This window comes from Galeopterus variegatus, unplaced genomic scaffold (genome assembly GCF_000696425.1).
Source record: "Galeopterus variegatus unplaced genomic scaffold, G_variegatus-3.0.2 Scaffold608, whole genome shotgun sequence".
Classification (NCBI taxonomy): domain Eukaryota; kingdom Metazoa; phylum Chordata; class Mammalia; order Dermoptera; family Cynocephalidae; genus Galeopterus; species Galeopterus variegatus.
This window is the reverse complement of record NW_007726719.1, coordinates 68,435-84,703: the sequence shown is the minus strand read 5'-3', so window position 1 is coordinate 84,703 and position 16,269 is coordinate 68,435. Positions and strand designations below refer to the sequence as shown.

General features: G+C 60.2%; 2 protein-coding genes across 6 annotated transcripts in view; both read left to right on the top strand.

Moving 5' to 3' along the window:
• Window positions 1-15,289, top strand: part of DGKZ (diacylglycerol kinase, zeta) — a 42,420-nt gene extending 27,131 nt beyond the window's left edge. For 2 of the 5 annotated variants that reach the window (XM_008570494.1, XM_008570496.1), the window contains exons 2-31: window positions 3,219-3,327; window positions 3,621-3,716; window positions 4,060-4,134; window positions 5,252-5,308; window positions 5,703-5,771; window positions 6,661-6,732; window positions 6,949-7,065; window positions 7,160-7,231; window positions 7,546-7,641; window positions 7,922-8,004; window positions 8,099-8,159; window positions 8,247-8,360; window positions 8,443-8,583; window positions 9,025-9,103; window positions 9,275-9,330; window positions 9,484-9,546; window positions 9,642-9,715; window positions 9,800-9,911; window positions 10,295-10,494; window positions 10,718-10,818; window positions 10,921-11,000; window positions 11,122-11,191; window positions 11,327-11,367; window positions 11,859-11,998; window positions 13,027-13,058; window positions 13,306-13,349; window positions 13,711-13,831; window positions 13,924-13,957; window positions 14,170-14,269; window positions 14,541-15,289. In XM_008570494.1, the coding sequence (XP_008568716.1) occupies window positions 3,219-3,327; window positions 3,621-3,716; window positions 4,060-4,134; window positions 5,252-5,308; window positions 5,703-5,771; window positions 6,661-6,732; window positions 6,949-7,065; window positions 7,160-7,231; window positions 7,546-7,641; window positions 7,922-8,004; window positions 8,099-8,159; window positions 8,247-8,360; window positions 8,443-8,583; window positions 9,025-9,103; window positions 9,275-9,330; window positions 9,484-9,546; window positions 9,642-9,715; window positions 9,800-9,911; window positions 10,295-10,494; window positions 10,718-10,818; window positions 10,921-11,000; window positions 11,122-11,191; window positions 11,327-11,367; window positions 11,859-11,998; window positions 13,027-13,058; window positions 13,306-13,349; window positions 13,711-13,831; window positions 13,924-13,957; window positions 14,170-14,269; window positions 14,541-14,657 (2,626 nt within the window). In that variant the 3' untranslated portion in view covers window positions 14,658-15,289. Of the gene's footprint in view, window positions 1-2,126; window positions 2,883-3,218; window positions 3,328-3,620; window positions 3,717-4,056; window positions 4,135-5,251; window positions 5,309-5,702; window positions 5,772-6,660; window positions 6,733-6,948; window positions 7,066-7,159; window positions 7,232-7,545; window positions 7,642-7,921; window positions 8,005-8,098; window positions 8,160-8,246; window positions 8,361-8,442; window positions 8,584-9,024; window positions 9,104-9,274; window positions 9,331-9,483; window positions 9,547-9,641; window positions 9,716-9,799; window positions 9,912-10,294; window positions 10,495-10,717; window positions 10,819-10,920; window positions 11,001-11,121; window positions 11,192-11,326; window positions 11,368-11,858; window positions 11,999-13,026; window positions 13,059-13,305; window positions 13,350-13,710; window positions 13,832-13,923; window positions 13,958-14,169; window positions 14,270-14,540 lie in introns of those variants that run through there. The other 3 variants (XM_008570493.1, XM_008570491.1, XM_008570495.1) reach the window with 3 other exon arrangements.
• An 879-nt stretch (window positions 15,290-16,168) lies between these two features.
• The window catches only part of MDK (midkine (neurite growth-promoting factor 2)), a 3,112-nt gene continuing 3,011 nt past the window's right edge, over window positions 16,169-16,269 (top strand). The window contains exon 1 of the mRNA XM_008570490.1: window positions 16,169-16,186. The gene's annotated coding sequence lies outside the window, so the exon portion shown is untranslated. The remainder of the gene's footprint in view (window positions 16,187-16,269) is intronic.

Sequence of the window (16,269 nt, the reverse complement as noted above, 5' to 3'; positions counted from 1 at the left end):
AGGGCCTGTCACATAGTAGGTGTTCAGTAAATGGGATCATTGTTATTCTTATGATGGTTCCCTTCCCTACCCCATTCCAGCCTCATGGTCCAAGAAAAACCCTGTGTTCCACCCTATCTCTGAGGTAGAATTGGGTTCAAACATTGGCTCTACACTGACTTGCTGTGGACTTTGGGCAAATTACCTCTCTGTGCCTCAGTTTCCTCCTCAGGAACATGGCGTAATACAATACCTATTCCTTGGGGTTATTATGGTATATACAATGATGTAAGTGATTATAAAGGGCTTAGCACAATGCCTGACACACAGTGGGCTCAGTAAATGTTAGCTGTGATGATACTGATTTTAGGAGTAAGCCAAGCACTTACCCACAGCTGCTCTGCTGCCCCTGGAGCTCGCCTCCTGCCCGGTCCTTCTGCTGTGAGTGCAGCACTTTCTGGGGTTGCGAGAGCACTTCCCTGCCCTGCTCCCTGTCATCAATGGGCTGGGGACTCTTTAACAGGCAGAGAGCTGGGCAGTCTGGAACATTGCCTCCCTTGATCACAGGAGCTCAGGCACCTCAGCCCTGTCCACCTCTCCCCAGCACCCCTTCACCTGTCCTGAAGCTGCCTGCCCGATACCCACAGGGCATTGGCAAATCAAAGAGTGGGGTGGGTGGGAGGAGAAGGCGCTAAACTGACTGACTCCTGACTTCATAAGCCCGTTGTCTCTACCTTAATCCTCCCTCCTGCCCACCGTTTCTCCAAGGCACTACCCACCACACCTAAGTATTTCCCTTGTCAGTCCCAGGCAGCATTGTCTCATGGCTGTGACTTGGATCTCTGTGCTGCCAGGGGCTAGGGGGCATCCCCCCTATCAACCTCTCCCCAGGCTCAGGGGCCAGGGCCCAGGAGAACACCTGATGGAGGGACCATACATCCGCAGGCACTCTGGAGGCATCATTGCCATGAACCATACCAGGCTCCTTGCACTTCCCGACTGTTAGGAGAGGTGAGGGCACAGGAGCCAATGCCAGCAGCCCATAAAGAAGGGCAGGGCAGGGAGGAGGTGAGCTACGAAGGAAGCAGAGCATGAGCTCAGGACAAGTGGAGGAGGCTGGCCAGAGCCAGGCTGGTGCCGCCAGCTCCTGCCTTTCTGCAGAACGAGCTCTGGGCAGCTCCATGTTTGGGACTGCGAGCTCTGGGGCTCCTGCCTCAGGGCCTCAGGACAGGGTGCAGTTCACAGGCGCCCCCAGCGGCCGAGCTGGAAGGGTTCTCAGGCATCACCCGGTGCTTCACACTTGGGGTGTCCATACTCTGCCCCTTTAGAAAGATGAGGCAGAGCAGCGGAATACCAGAAAGTTCTTAGCATCAGCCTCTCAGAGACACAGATGCGTGCACACCCAGAATCCAGAGGATTTTCGTTTGGCTCAAGCCTCTTGTTGCATCCCCCTGAGTGAGGACACGTAGCTTCTCTCCCTGGCAAGCTGACTGTTCAGTTCTCTGAAGCCTGGCCTCCCCACAGCCTTGGGCACCTGAGCCAGACCTCAGATCCTTTCCATTTCTAGGTGCCACCCTCAGCCTGACCCCAAGGCTGAGAGAGTGTGGGGGTCTTATCAGGACCTTTGCAGAGAGCCTCATTTTATTATCACAGCTCAGTTTGTGCCATGTCCCTGGAGGGAAAACCTGATCTGTCCTATGTTGGTGGCAAAAGAAAGGCCCAATGAGAGGGAAAGCTTGGCCCTAGGTCCCACAGTCTGTCTGGGTAGACTCTGACTCCCAGTTTTCTCTTTCTTTTCCATCGGTTTCTGGCAAGGGAGATGAACTCCTTCGGGCCTTGGCAGGGGAAGGCAGAATGGGTAGCTGGGAGCCCCCTCTTAACTGAGGACTCCTGGGGTAGCCTAGGGTACAACTGGGGAGAGTGTCAGTGCTCCAACAGCTATAAATGTGGACTTCTTGAGAATTCCCTGGTACCCTCAAACACCTCCCTTTCATGGAGGTCAGAGGCCATAGTTACCCACTCTCTCCCTCCCTAGTGTCCCTTCTCTGCTCATGAGGCAAAGGCTGTGAATGGGCTTCTGGGTGCAGGATGGAACATGGCCATGTCCAGCTCCTGATGCTCCCGGTCTCTGTGCCCAACAGCCACCCGCCTGCCCCTGCCATGGAGACCTTCTTTAGGAGACACTTCCAGCGGAAGGCACCAGGCCCTGGAGAGGGGCAGCGGCGGCCCAGCGGCGTGGGGCTGCCCACGGGCAAGGCACGGCGCCGCTCCCCTGCCGGGCAGGCCTCCTCCTCACTGGCACAGCGGCGCCGCTCCAGCACACAGTTCCAGGGCTGCCTGCTGGGCTGCGGGGTGGGGGCCCGGGGTAGCAGGCGCCGGCGCTCCAGCACCATGGCCCCTGCCTGCAACCCTCACTGCATCGTGGGTGAGGGGCCCAGCCCACAGCCTGCCACTGTTGGGGCCCAGCTTCAGGGTGCACCCCCGCTGCTGGCTGGGCTTGCGGGCATGAATGAAGAGGAAGAGGAGGGAGTCCAGGAGGAGGATGTGGCCACAGGGCCATCAGGTGCCACCCAGCCAGGCACCAAAATACCAGGGCCACCCCCGCACCGGGGTGCCCAGCCACTGCTGCCCGTGCCCCGTTGCCTGCTCCGGCGCCGAGCTTCCTCCCACCTGCTTCCTGCTGATGTGGTATACGACCATGCCCTCTGGGGCCTGCACGGCTACTATCGGCGCCTCAGCCAGCGGAGGCCCTCAGGCCCACTCCCTGGCCCCGGGGGCAGAAGAGCCTCAGGTGCCACGGCTGGCTCCACAGTGCCCACCCGCGTGCGCCCACTGTCCCGCAGGCGCCAGGTAGCCCTGCGGCGCAAGTCAGCCGATCCCCAGACCTGGAGCGCCCTGCTTGCGTAGGTATAACTGCATCCAGCAGGGTGAGTGGTACGGCCTCCCAGCAGCCCAGTATGGGCAAGGACCTTGAAACTTGGCCTGATCCAAGGGTGCCCTACTTAGGAGCAGCTCTGGGCAGTGCCCCAAAGCTAGTACACCCCAGAAGGTCCATGAGAAGGGCTGAGTCTCCTGCAGGGAGCCTCTCGGTGTCTGGGGCTGCAGTGGGTCTCTTCTCCCTGTCTCATCCTTGGGTTGAGGTCACAGTGAGAGCACAGATCCCAGGTGCTGGGGGAAGGAAGTAGAGTCAGCAAGTGCTCAGCTGTCTCTGGGGGCCTCAGCCGTCTTCTCTTCTATAGGAAAGCCATCACCAAGTCGGGCCTCCAGCACCTGGCACCCCCTCCTCCTGCTCCTGGGGCCCCGTGCAGCGAGTCAGAGCGGCAGATCCGGAGCACCGTGGACTGGAGCGTGAGTGGCTAGGTGCTGGGAGGGTCTGGTGCACCTGCATACCACAGGGACCAGTCCCTGCTGGGCACTGGCCACAGAGCAATGAGGGTAGAGGGAGAGGAGCCCATGGGCCCGTGATTCTGGGCAGACTTCCTGGGTTGGCCACGTTTCATCCAGGCTTGAAGAGTAGGCACAGTGGGGAAAGCAGGGTAGAGTAAAGTCAGTTGTGGTGGCTGGAGCACAGGTTTGTCTGGGGAGAGGGAGGCTTGGCAGGGCATCAGGCGTGCACTGAGTGTGCTTACCCCATGGTCTAGGAGTCAGCGACCTATGGGGAGCACATCTGGTTCGAGACCAACGTATCAGGGGATTTCTGCTATGTTGGGGAGCAGTACTGTGTAGCCAAGATGCTGGTGAGTGAGCTCTGTGCGGTACGCTGCCCCCTGGTGGTGGTGCAGGCTCTGCAAGCCTGTAGAGTGACCCCTGCTGGCCTGGCAGCTGGAACCCTGCCCGGGAAGGTAGGAACAAGGTGGATCGAGCTCTCATCTGAGCGCCCCCGCTGCGGACTGCCCCAGGATGGGTGAAGGGAATGGGAGCTTTGTCATTCTGCCAGGTGCCAGGATTGGGGTTTCCCATTGCACATAGAGGGCAGCTGTGCTGGGGCAGATGCAGAGGATTTCTCTGCCTGCCCTGAGGCAGGGTCTGGAATGACATTCCCTGGTGCCTCAGGGGGCCTCTCTTTCTGCCCTGCAGCAGAAATCGGTGTCCCGGAGAAAGTGTGCAGCCTGCAAGATCGTGGTGCACACGCCTTGCATTGAGCAACTGGAAAAGGTGAGCGTGGCTGCGCAGCCTTTCGCATTGGGCCCTCTGCTCTGAGAGCTAAAGCCCTCTCAGCAGGTGCACGTGTGCATCTACACGCGGGAACGCATATCATTCAAGCACCACCTGCCAGGAGGGACTCTACAGCCTTTAAACCTTGGCTTCTCCTCTTATTAGCTGCTGTACCTCACTGCCTAGAACAAGCCCAGCATGGAGAATATTCCCTGATGGGATGAATTAACAAATAACAGCTGTAATATCATTTTATCATATCCAAACTAAGGCTTAGAAGAGGACAGTGATTTGCTGAAGCTTCATAACTCAGCTGTGGTTGGGCCAGTCCTGTGTCACTCCAAAGCCTGGCTCTGTGCCCTATAGGCTGCCTCTGTTGAGACCTTTCCTTGAGGACCATTGTCCGCAGAACATCTGCAGCTGGGGCATGTCTGGGCGCTAGAGGGAAGGGTGGGAGGGGCTGTGGGGAAGATCAGAGCTCCCCAGCCAGCAGAAACCCAGGCCAGCATACAGGAAAGTCTGTGAGACCAGGAATGGCTTGAGCAAGGCTGGTGAGGCTGCTTTCCCCAGCCCCTGAATTACAGAGTGAGGCTTCCCTACAACTCTGCTAAGGCTGAAGTAGGGACAGTTAGGAAAAGAGAAACAGAAATGCGGTCCCAGGCATTGTAGACCCATCGTCTAAGGTGACAAGCAAACCAGGGTTCAACAAATTAGATAACGGTCTCCAGAGGCCATACAGCATAAGTGTGGATGCAGGGATCGGGCCACCTGTGTGTGCCAAGGCCGGGAGCGCTGAAGGGCAAGGGAATATAGAAAGATGAATAAACTGTGGTCCCACTTCAGTGGAGGAGATGGACATGGAAGTCCCAGTCTCTTCCCCATCCCAGGATACTTGGCAGAAAAGAGAAAGATTCCTTCTGGCTAGTGGGGAGGAGGCAGGGATGCAGGAGGGCTGCTGGGGGGAGGTGTCTCACGTTCTGAGAGCTCCCAGGGTGATCTGGGGCTCTCTCTACCTTGTGAGGATGATTCTGGGTGTCCTTCTGGAGGGGGTGGCCATGTACCGTGTGACCCCAAAGGGAAATTTTGACAATCTAGTGATCACTGTAATGTTTCACAGATAAATTTCCGCTGTAAGCCATCCTTTCGTGAATCAGGCTCCAGGAATGTCCGCGAGGTAAGTGCCCAGGGCCACTAGGACAGGGGGTTCCCCAGTTTCCTGAGTGGACTTCTCTGCAGTGCCTCCAGAGTGTCGCCAGGGGGCAGAGCTCCTGCTGGGCTGCTCTGGGGTCCTGGCGGTGCCGGGCTGGCCCTGCTGCAGAGGGGGTGAGGCACCGCAGGCCTCACTCTGCCTCCCAGCTCTCTCTGGCCCTCCTCTGAGTCTTAGATCCCCCTCCAGCCCATGAGAGAAGTCTCCAGCCCCTTTCCATCTCACAAACAGGACTGCGGAAAGCATCCTGTAGCCCCCAGCCCTCATGAGGATGAGTTGAGGGGTGCGGGCCATGCTCAGGGCTGCGCCCCTATCCACCTCCATCTCACTCCAGTGCTATTTCTCCCCTTCTCCCCCACAGCCAACCTTTGTACGGCACCACTGGGTACACAGGCGACGCCAGGACGGCAAGTGTCGGCACTGTGGGAAGGTGAGAGACCTTGCCCAGGACAGCGGCCACCTGCTGCCCATGGGCTGCACCCTGTGGCCCCCCAAGCCATGCTGTGTGCAGTGTGGCCTGCCCATCACTGACCGTGCCCCCAGGCACAGAGTCCCAGGGCTGGCACAGCCTGGCTGCAGTGCTGAGTCAGTCCCCAAACACTCTGGCCCTGCTCTTGGTCCCTGGGCTGAGCAGGAGAGCAGGTGAGAGTTTTCTCCTCATGTGGTGTGTCTGGCCTGCTTTGAAGTCATGAGGGACCCCTATGAGAATCATGTAGACTTATTCATTAACTCAGCAGACTTGCTGGGTGCCTCGTGTCCATGCTCTGAGCTGGGCGCTAGTTTCCTGCCCTCCTGAGGACATGTCGCTGGGAGACAGACTCTGAAGACCGTCTTTCCCCAGCACAGTCCATGGTGGTTCTGTTGACATCCTTGTTTGCTTGTCCATCTCCCTCAGGAAGTGAAGGCTCTCAAAGGTGCAGGGCATTCCTTGCTCCATGCACTCTCAGGGCCTGTCACAGGGCCTGCAGGTAGCAGACCTCAATAAGCAGGGAATGAATGTGCCAGGTGCTGTATAGAAGCGGGAAAGTACTCTCAGAGCACATGGGGGCCTGGCCAGGTCTGGGGAAATCTGAAGTTAGGCAGGAGTTAGCCTGTGGATCCTCTAGCAGAACCACGTGTGCACCCAGCACTTTGTAGCTACTTTAGAGAGTTGTGCACCCCTGGCTAAGCATCTCGGTCTCAGGACTTAGTTTGGCTTTTTTTAATTTTAAAAAGTGTGCTCAATTTCCCAGGGTAGAAAAAGATTGGCAACAGAAGAGGGTCTGGGGCTGCTGCTGTAGGCCTTCCTCTGGTGCCACAACCATCCTGTCTACCCTTAGGGCTTCCAGCAGAAGTTCACCTTCCACAGCAAGGAGATTGTGGCCATCAGTTGTTCCTGGTGCAAGCAAGCAGTGAGTGGCACTTCCCTCCTCCGAGGCCATCCCCTGGGCTGCGCTGCGTTTGGGTGCCCCCTTCCACAGCAAGGAGATTGTGGCCATCAGTTGTTCCTGGTGCAAGCAAGCAGTGAGTGGCGCTTCCCTCCTCCGAGGCCATCCCCTGGGCTGCGCTGCGTTTGGGTGCCTGGGGTCTCTGCTGCCTTGCTCATCCTCGCCCATCCCTCTTCTCAGTATCACAGCAAGGTGTCCTGCTTCATGCTGCAGCAGATCGAGGAGCCCTGCTCCCTGGGGGTCCATGCGGCCGTGGTCATCCCACCCACCTGGATCCTCCGTGCCCGGAGGCCCCAGGTAAGTCCTGCCTGCATTGACACTTCTCCCACCTGGCGTCTGCCAGCTTCCCCAGCCTACCCACTTGTCACCAACGCCCCTGCTTCCCTTGCAGAATACCCTCAAGGCAAGCAAGAAGAAAAAGAGAGCGTCCTTCAAAAGGAAATCAAGCAAGAAAGGGCCAGAGGTTAGCCCCAGAGCTGGGCGAGAGTTGGGAGGGAACAGGAGTGAGGGATCCTTTCTGGGAATACAGAGCCTCCTGGGGCTGGTGCTGCCAGCTCAGCTTTCAGTGGGTCAGTTTGGGCTCTGGGGAACCTGAGGAGGGCGGGGGGTGGACCCCAGTGGCTTCTCTGTGGCCAGGCTCATCATAAGGTCTGACCCACAGAAAGGGTACCCAAGGTTGTGCCAAGGGGGGATAAAAATGCCACCGGGGGGTCTGCTGAGGATGGGGGCAGGGTCTTCAGGACAGGAAAGACCTTACAGGCTCTCTCTGTCTCCAAGGAGGGCCGCTGGAGACCCTTCATCATCAGGCCTACCCCATCCCCACTCATGAAGCCCCTGCTGGTGTTTGTGAACCCCAAGAGTGGGGGCAACCAGGTAAGTCCAGCCCTCCCTCTCCACTGAGAACTTCAGGTGGGGCAGGGGGCAGGACTGTCTGCCAGCCACTGTTCCCAGGGTCCATTTCTGGCTTTGCCCAATCCCTCTCTCCCAGCAATCCTGAGACAATCCTGTCCCATCTTGCCTTTCAACCCTTACTGGACCCAGCTCCCACAGCCACAGCCACACCCTTCTCCCTGTGCTTCTCCCCACTTCATCTCCCACTCCCCCCCACCTCCTGTCCCCTCCCCAACACTTCTTCATTCCATGTCCCCCACAGGGCGCTAAGATCATCCAGTCCTTCCTTTGGTATCTCAATCCCCGACAAGTCTTTGACCTGAGCCAGGGAGGGCCCAAGGAGGCGTAAGTACTTGCCAGTGTTCTGTGGGGGACACCGGAGAGGGCTCGCCTGGCTCTTGGGGTCCCTGACAACATGCCTGTCTTCCCTTGACCCCAGGTTGGAGATGTACCGCAAAGTACACAACCTGCGGATCCTGGCATGCGGGGGTGACGGCACAGTGAGTCTTGGACGCAGCGCAGGGGCTGGGCCTACAGCCATGTTCCCTGCTGGCCTGACCTGGCCTCTCTGCTCTGCTGTCCTCCAGGTCGGCTGGATTCTCTCCACCCTGGACCAGCTGCGCTTAAAACCACCACCCCCTGTTGCCATCCTGCCTTTGGGCACTGGCAACGACTTGGCCCGCACCCTCAACTGGGGTGGGGTAAGCACCCATGGGACGGGTGGGTCGTGTGGCAGGGGGCTCTGACCACTTGAAGGGCTCAGTCCCTTCTTCCTCCCACCAGGGCTACACAGATGAGCCTGTATCAAAGATCCTCTCCCACGTGGAGGAGGGCAACGTGGTACAGCTGGACCGCTGGGACCTCCGCGCGGAGCCCAACCCTGAGGCAGGGCCTGAGGAGCGCGATGAGAGCGCCACCGACCGGGTAGGTGGGCCGGGCCCAGGCTGGGATTCCCAGGGGACCTGGCTGGGCCCTTAGGCACGTCTCACCTTCACCTTCTTCCTCTGTACAGTGGGAATAATGGTACTCATCTCACAAGATGGTTTTTTATTCAGCCGCTTTATATTATTCAGCAAATATTATGAGTATTTACTACCTGCCAGGCCCTGCACTAAAGCAACAAAACAAAGGTCCCGCCGGCATGGAGCTCTTACAGTATATGGCATGTCGGGCAGGGGGCCAGCAGGGCACCAGGGGAGCGGTGGGCAGATCAGGGCCGAGCGCTCTGGAGGGGTTGTCCCCTGTGTGGGGAAGGCTCTGAAGGTGCATGGCCAAGCAAGTGTGGTGGCTGCTGGGCTGGGCCCCTAGAGGGGAGGAGACATCTGCGAGACCCAGGCCTCATTTGGTCTCTTGACGTTTTTCCAGCTGCCCCTGGATGTCTTCAACAACTACTTCAGCCTGGGCTTTGATGCCCATGTCACCCTGGAGTTTCACGAGTCTCGAGGTTGGTAGCCTCCTCTTGAGAAGGTCTTGGGAGCCCAAGGAGGGGAGGGGCACAGGAATGTCCCCAGGAGTGTCACATCTCACCTCCACCAGTGAAAGTCATTCATTTCCAGCCCTCCCTCCCACCTAGCTTGGCTCAGAATGACTGTTTCCCATTTTTGTCTCCACCCAGAGGCCAACCCTGAGAAATTCAACAGCCGGTTTCGGAACAAGATGTTCTATGCCGGGGTGAGTCTGGGTCTGCTGGCACCCCCTCACACCCATCCATTCTACCACCCATGCCCCAAGCCCACCTGTGTCTGCCAGGCCATAGGAGCCCTGCTGGGAGGTAGTGAGAAAAGGTCTTTGTCACCAGATGGTGACACCTTCTGTCTCCCACAGACAGCCTTCTCTGACTTCCTGATGGGCAGCTCCAAGGACTTGGCCAAGCACATCCGAGTGGTGGTGAGTGGGGCCAGGCCAGAGGCAGAGCGGGTGGGCACAGGGAGAGGGCCACCTCCGCCATGTAACCCCAACATCCTTTCCATTCCTGCCTCCAGTGTGATGGAACAGACCTGACCCCCAAGATTCAGGACTTGAAGCCCCAGTGCATTGTTTTCCTGAACATCCCCAGGTGAGGAAGGGAGGGCTGTGGGTGGGCCCTGCTGCCCCCATCCAGCAGAGACTGTGTTTTGAAGCCCGTTGCCCTCTCCCACAGGTACTGTGCAGGTACCATGCCCTGGGGCCACCCTGGGGAGCACCACGACTTTGAGCCCCAGCGGCATGACGATGGCTACCTCGAGGTCATTGGCTTCACCATGACGTCCCTGGTGAGTGGGCCTATGGCTCTGCTTTCTCCTTGGCCCTGTGCCCACAGTACCTGGTAGCACGGCCTTAAGGTGGAAGGGGATCCCACACTCGCTTCATTGGTCAGAGTTGGGGGGCTCACCCCCACCTCCCTTCTCTGGCTCAAGGTTCGCTGTCTGCTCTCCTCTCTGACTTGACAGTGACTCTTAACCTCTCTCTTCTTCGTGTCTCGAGGACACCTTCACTCCCCCCAGACTGGGGAGTCACCCTCATTGCTCTGCCCCCTCCCTTCCCCAGCTGGGGTCTCACCCTCCTCTCTGCTCCCTGTCTGGGATTCACTGTCACCTTTGTCATCTGGCCAGAGCCCCACCCTAGCCCCACTGCCCTGAGTTTCCTGTATCCACAGGCAGCGCTGCAGGTGGGCGGGCACGGTGAGAGGCTGACGCAGTGCCGCGAGGTGCTGCTCACCACATCCAAGGCGATCCCAGTGCAGGTGGACGGTGAGCCCTGCAAGCTGGCGGCCTCACGCATCCTCATCACCCTGCGCAACCAGGCCACCATGGTGCAGAAGGCCAAGCGGCGGAGCACTGCGCCTCTGCATAGCGAGTATGTCCCACCCCCGCCACCATGTGCCATGCACCCTGAGGCTGCATGCTGCCCCGGCTGAGCCTTAGTCTCCCACCTATACAAGGGGATTAACAGTCTTCTGTCCCAGAGCTGCTGGGAGTTGGGCAGGATGTGCCTCTACCACTTGGTTTGGTGCCTTGGCGAGGACTGGTGTCCTGGGCAGGGCCCTTGCTGAGTCCCCTCCCGTCGGTCCACACCACAGCCAGCAGCCAGTGCCCGAGCAGCTACGGATCCAGGTGAGCAGAGTCAGTATGCACGACTATGAAGCCCTGCATTATGACAAGGAGCAGCTCAAGGAGGCTTGTGAGTGGCCGCAGGGCGGGCAGGCAGGGTGCTGGTTGCTGGGTCCCCGAAGGCACGGCAGTGGGCTGCAGCCATCTGCTAATGGACTGCTCTGTCCTCCAGCTGTGCCACTGGGCACCGTGGTGGTCCCAGGAGACAGTGACCTGGAGCTGTGCCGTGCCCACATCGAGAGGCTCCAGCAGGTAAGGGGTGCCAGGCGAGCTGCCCTCAGGAGCCTCTCTGCTGGTCCCACCTCCTCCAAGTTCCGGTCCCTCCCTGGCCCCAGCTCAGTCCCAGCCCCAGCTTTTGCTTCTGTCTCAACAGGAGGCTGATAGTGCTGGAGCCAAGTCCCCAGCATGCCAGAAACTGTCCCCCAAGTGGTGCTTCCTGGATGGTGAGTCTGCCCTGAAGGGTCAGTTCCTGGTTGTGCCAGACTGTCCTGCCCCCCTCCCTAGGGGAGCCTGGGTTGGGGCAGCAGAGGACCTGGGCCTGGACCTCCCTTGTCCTCAGCTACCCGTCTCTCCCACAGCCACCACTGCCAGCCGCTTCTACAGGATTGACCGGGCCCAGGTGAGCACCTGCAGGCCTGCTCCGTGCACAGCTGGTTCTGGGGCCCCCAAGGTCACCTCTCCCGGGAAGCCTTCCCTATTAGCTCCACATATGGGCTTGCCCTACCCTCCAGGCTGGAGTGTTATGGGATGGTGCCACCAGAAAAGGATTGCTGGGTGGGTGGGAGGACCTTAAGTTACAGTGCCATCCAGGGAGACACAAAAGAAAAGGCACCTCTGGCCTGGGGCTGGGTCACCTGGGCAAAGGCTTGGCAGTGGGAAGAGGCTGTTGAGCTGGAGGGTCCAGCATGCAGAGATCAGGGATTAGGCTTGGACAGTGGGAATGGAGAGGCGGGTGAGAGGGACTGGCAGGGCCACTCGCCCAGCTGCCTCCTGTCGCTGTTGGTGCTCAAAGCGAGGCTTCTCTAGGTCTGCCGGCCTGGCTGCCCCTCAGTCCCCACCGTCAGGTACCCTGCAAGACCCTGACCCTTGGCCCTGACCTCCCACCCACAGGAACACCTCAACTATGTGACTGAGATCGCACAGGACGAGATTTACATCCTGGACCCTGAGCTGCTGGGGGCATCAGCCCGGCCTGACCTTCCAACCCCCACTTCCCCTCTCCCCACCTCTCCCTGCTCTCCCACTCCCCGGTGAGTCCGGGCTGTCCGTCTCCTCCATTGCCCTGGCTTTAAATCCCATCTCCAAGCTGGCAGTTCCTGAACCCCTGCCTTCAGCTCCCACCCCTCCAGAGCACCAGATGCACACATCCAGCTGCCTGCCCACCCCGCCCCTCCATGGGTTGGCTAAATGGCATCAACCTGAATCTGGCCTGCCCCCAGGGAGCGGCCTCACATCCACCCTGTGCTCAAGACGAAGACCAGGTTATCTCCCTGACTTCTGTCCTCCCACCCCTGAACGTGATCCTTCAGCAAGGCCTGGCAGCTCCCCACCCCAGCACTCCTCCCCAGCTCCCCTGCCACCAGCCCAGCCAAGCCACCATGCCCCTGGCCTACAGCTCTTGTACTCCCTGCCCCCTACGGCCCAGTCTCCACCCGGTGGTTGGTAAAAATGCAGATCAAACCAGGCTACTCCCCAGCATAGAATCTTCTCTCTCAGCAGCCCTCACGTTGTGGACCCTCCCCAGTTACCTGTCATTGCCTGGTGTTCAGCCTGAGCCTGACTGCCTCTGACCTCCCCAGCAGCTGCCCCCACACCTCTCTTGGTTCTTTGAGGCCTTGGGTTTGCCCACCCCTGGGCTTTTGTCCTCACTGACTTAAAGGCCCCCCATTCACCACAGAGCCGCCCCCTCCCCTCATTCAAGTCTTAGCTTGGCTCTTTGCTCCTCAGAGAGGTCTTTCTCAGGAACCACATCTGGCGGTGCCACCTCCAGCCATTCTGTACACTACCCTGCTCTATGTTCTCAGAGCATCAACTGTCCCCTCAGAACATCTTATTTATTTGTTGCCCTGTCTCTCTGCACTAGAATGTAAGCTCCATGAGAGCAAGTTCTCCATCTGTCTTGCTCCTTGCTGTATCCCCAGTGCCTAGAACAGTGCTTGATATGTAGTAGGCACCCAATAAACTGTTGAAAGAATGCAGGGCACCCTGGTTGGGGCTGGGGAGAGCGACCAGCTGGGCCTGTGCTGTAGCTGGGTCACAGCTCCTGCTCTGTTTGCAGGTCACTGCAAGGGGATGCTGCACCCCCTCAAGGTGAGGCCTCTCTCCCCAGGGCCCCTCCTCTTTCCCTGGTCATTGGCCTGAGGCTCAGCGGGGTGGGACAGGGCCCTTACACAGCCTTACACAAACACAGCTGTCAAGCTCCACGTGGTCACGTCGCGCAGCAGCCCAGCCCTGGCACACACCCCAGCAGGCACACGCCTGCGCAGTGATGCATCATACGTGTTCATGCACCAGCCCAGGCCCCTGACCTCAGAGTAACGGCAGGTGTTCTGTGCAGGTGAAGAATTGATTGAGGCCGCCAAGAGGAATGACTTCTATAAGGTACTGGCTCCAGGGTTCCAGCCTCTCCCCTTGGCAGCCCCCTCAGGCACTGCAGAGCGGTGCCTCTGGATTGGGCCAGGAGCTGACCTGTCATCATCTGGCCCTCTGCAGGGTCTCCACACTGATTGTCCCCTCCTGCCTTGTGCTTAGAAAGGAGCGAGTCTTAGAGGATCCGCAAGCTCCAGAGCTTGGTTGTCTGCTCCTGGGGAGTCCAGGGGCCCCTGGGGTAGGCAAAGGCCATTGTCTCTCCCTTGACGCTCCAGAGAGACCCCCAGAGGTGCTGAGGGAGTGGTGCGTGTGAGCTAGGGGAAGGAGGGGTGTCCCTGAGGAGGCTCAGCCCTGCTCTGCCTCTTGCCCTCAGCTCCAGGAGCTGCACCGAGCTGGGGGCGACCTCATGCACCGGGATGAGCGGAGCCGCACACTCCTGCACCACGCAGTCAGTACTGGCAGCAAGGAAGTGGTCCGCTACCTGCTGGACCATGGTGAGCTGTGCTCCTGGGGCCCAGGGTCTAGGGCCAAGGTGGGAGGAAGGGAGGCTGCCAGGCCTCTCTGACCACCCCCTTCCCTCCTCCAGCGCCCCCAGAGATCCTTGATGCTGTTGAGGAAAAGTGAGTATGGCGGTGCAGGACCCTGGTTACCCTGAAACCCCCTCCCTTCAGCCCCTCCCACTTGGTCAGGTCAGAGCCCATAAACCCTTCCTGGCCATGGGCTGCCCCTTTTCCCAGGGCCCCAAACTTCTTGAACTTTCTGTGGCCCTTGGGAGACAAACAAGAGGGCCCAGAGGGCTGGATGGGGTTCACAGCCAGTCTCTACTCCCCAGTGGGGAGACCTGTCTGCACCAGGCAGCGGCCTTGGGCCAGCGCACCATCTGCCACTACATTGTGGAGGCCGGGGCCTCGCTCATGAAGACAGACCAGCAGGTAAGCAGACTAACAGGGTGCGGCCAAACCTTTCCCAAATGTGTGAGCAGGGAGCCAGCGGGAGGGCTGCCCTTAGGAATTTGAAGCTGTCCTTCAGCCAACACAGTCTAGCCCCTGAGAAACCTGAGCCAGCAGGGGAAGAGCTGGTGGCCCCATGAGGCTATCCATCCCTCCCCGGCTAGGCAGCTGAGGAACAGCCCTGCCCTCTCCTAAGCCTGTTAGGGGCCCACAGTCTCTGGGCCCTGCTGAGCACGGCTCCACCCTCACCCAGGGTGACACTCCCCGGCAGCGGGCTGAAAAGGCTCAGGACACGGAACTGGCCGCCTACCTGGAAAACCGGCAGCACTACCAGATGATCCAGCGGGAGGACCAGGAGACAGCTGTGTAGCTGGGGGCCCACTGAGGGCAGCAGGAGGGACAATGCGGCCAGAGGCTGAGCTGCCTCCTAGCCCATCTCACTGGCACATTCCAGTCAACTGGCCACGGGGGGACCCAGGCCCCAGGGAAGGAGCCCCGTGCTGCCCCCTGAGGAGCCGCCCAGACCCAGGGCTGGACTCTGAGGAGCTGGGGTCTCACCTGTCCTCCTGAGGCCACGGCCTGTCCTGAAGGCTCACAGGGGAACAGGAAACAGGCTGGGCTGAACAGGCCTTGGTGGGGACTGAGGCTGGGCCACTTGACGGTGGCCTCCCCCTCATGCAGCATGTGGCCTCCATGGAGTTCAGGGGATGGAAAGGAGGCCCAGGAAGAGCCTTCTGCAGCCACCTGGTGTTTAGAACGTGGCCCCGAGGGTCCTGGGAGCTCGCTGCTCGGACCCTGACCCCATCCCCCACAAGGCTTCCTCCGGAAACTCCAGCCTGCTGCATTCCCCTGCCCCTGCCCTGCTTGGCACCTACCCCCTGACCCTCCCCAAATACCCAGTCATTTCATCGTGGACTGCGTGGCCTGGGGGTGGGGGGTGGGGCTCTCACGGTGACATGTTTACAGCTGGGTGTGACTCAGTAAAGTGGATTTTTTTTCCTTTCTGCTTTTCTTCTTTTTGCGGGGGAAGTCTTCCAGCGGTAGCCGGGTCTACTGGGTTATCCTCAGGGTAGAGGAGCGGACACCGTCGACATGGGCCCTTTCCTGGGGGCCCTGCTTCCCGTCGGGGGGTGGGTGGGGCCCGAGGGCCTGCCCGGTTCCTGACCTCTGCCCGGCTGCCCAGCTCGTCGGGGGCCAGGGGCGGAGCTGATTTCCTCCCGCTTCCCGCTTCCCGCTGGGACGATAACAATGAAAGCGAAAGAGGTGGGAGAGGCCCAGGCCTGGGTTCTTTGGCCCCTTTGCCCCGTGGCCTTGAGTAAGCCCCCTCTCCCAGGTTGCTTTCCCTGTTTAGGGGGGTCGAGTGAGGTGATCCCTGAGGCCCCAGGGTCAAGAAGGGGTAGGCATCTGCAGCCGCCGCCGATGCCGGGTCTGGAACTTCTCAGACGGCTCCTGTCGGCTCCAAGTTTTACCAAATCCAGGCCTGCGGACCCCCCTCCCCCAACACGCCCGCCTCCCCTCAAACTGCGCTCCAAGGCGGGCGCCCCCCCGCGCCCCCAGCTCCCAGGCTCCCGCCCACAGCAGAGCATCTCCCTGCCCACTCGGTGAATGATCCGGGGGGCGGGGGGGCGCTCTCTCCCCACCAGCAGAGAGGCCGTGGGCGTGGCGCGAGGCCCCGGGGTCTCGCGGGGACGGAGGCCGCCCCCAGGCTCGAATGCGGGCACCGCGCCGGGCGCCGGAGCCTGTGACACTCGGGGCTCCTTGCCCCTCCCGGTCCCAATCGAAGGCTTCGCGGCCGGCAAGGGAAGCTGCGGCCTGAGAGCGGCCCGGGCCGCAGGCGTCCGGCGGGAAAAGGGGACGGTTCCCGGCGGGAGGCGGGGACAGGGACGCCGGCGTCTGCGGGTGCGAGGCCGGCGCCGGGAAGCCGGGGGGAAGCTCGGGCTCGCGAGGCGGGAGCGGAGGCGGGGACGCCGCCGGGGTCCGGG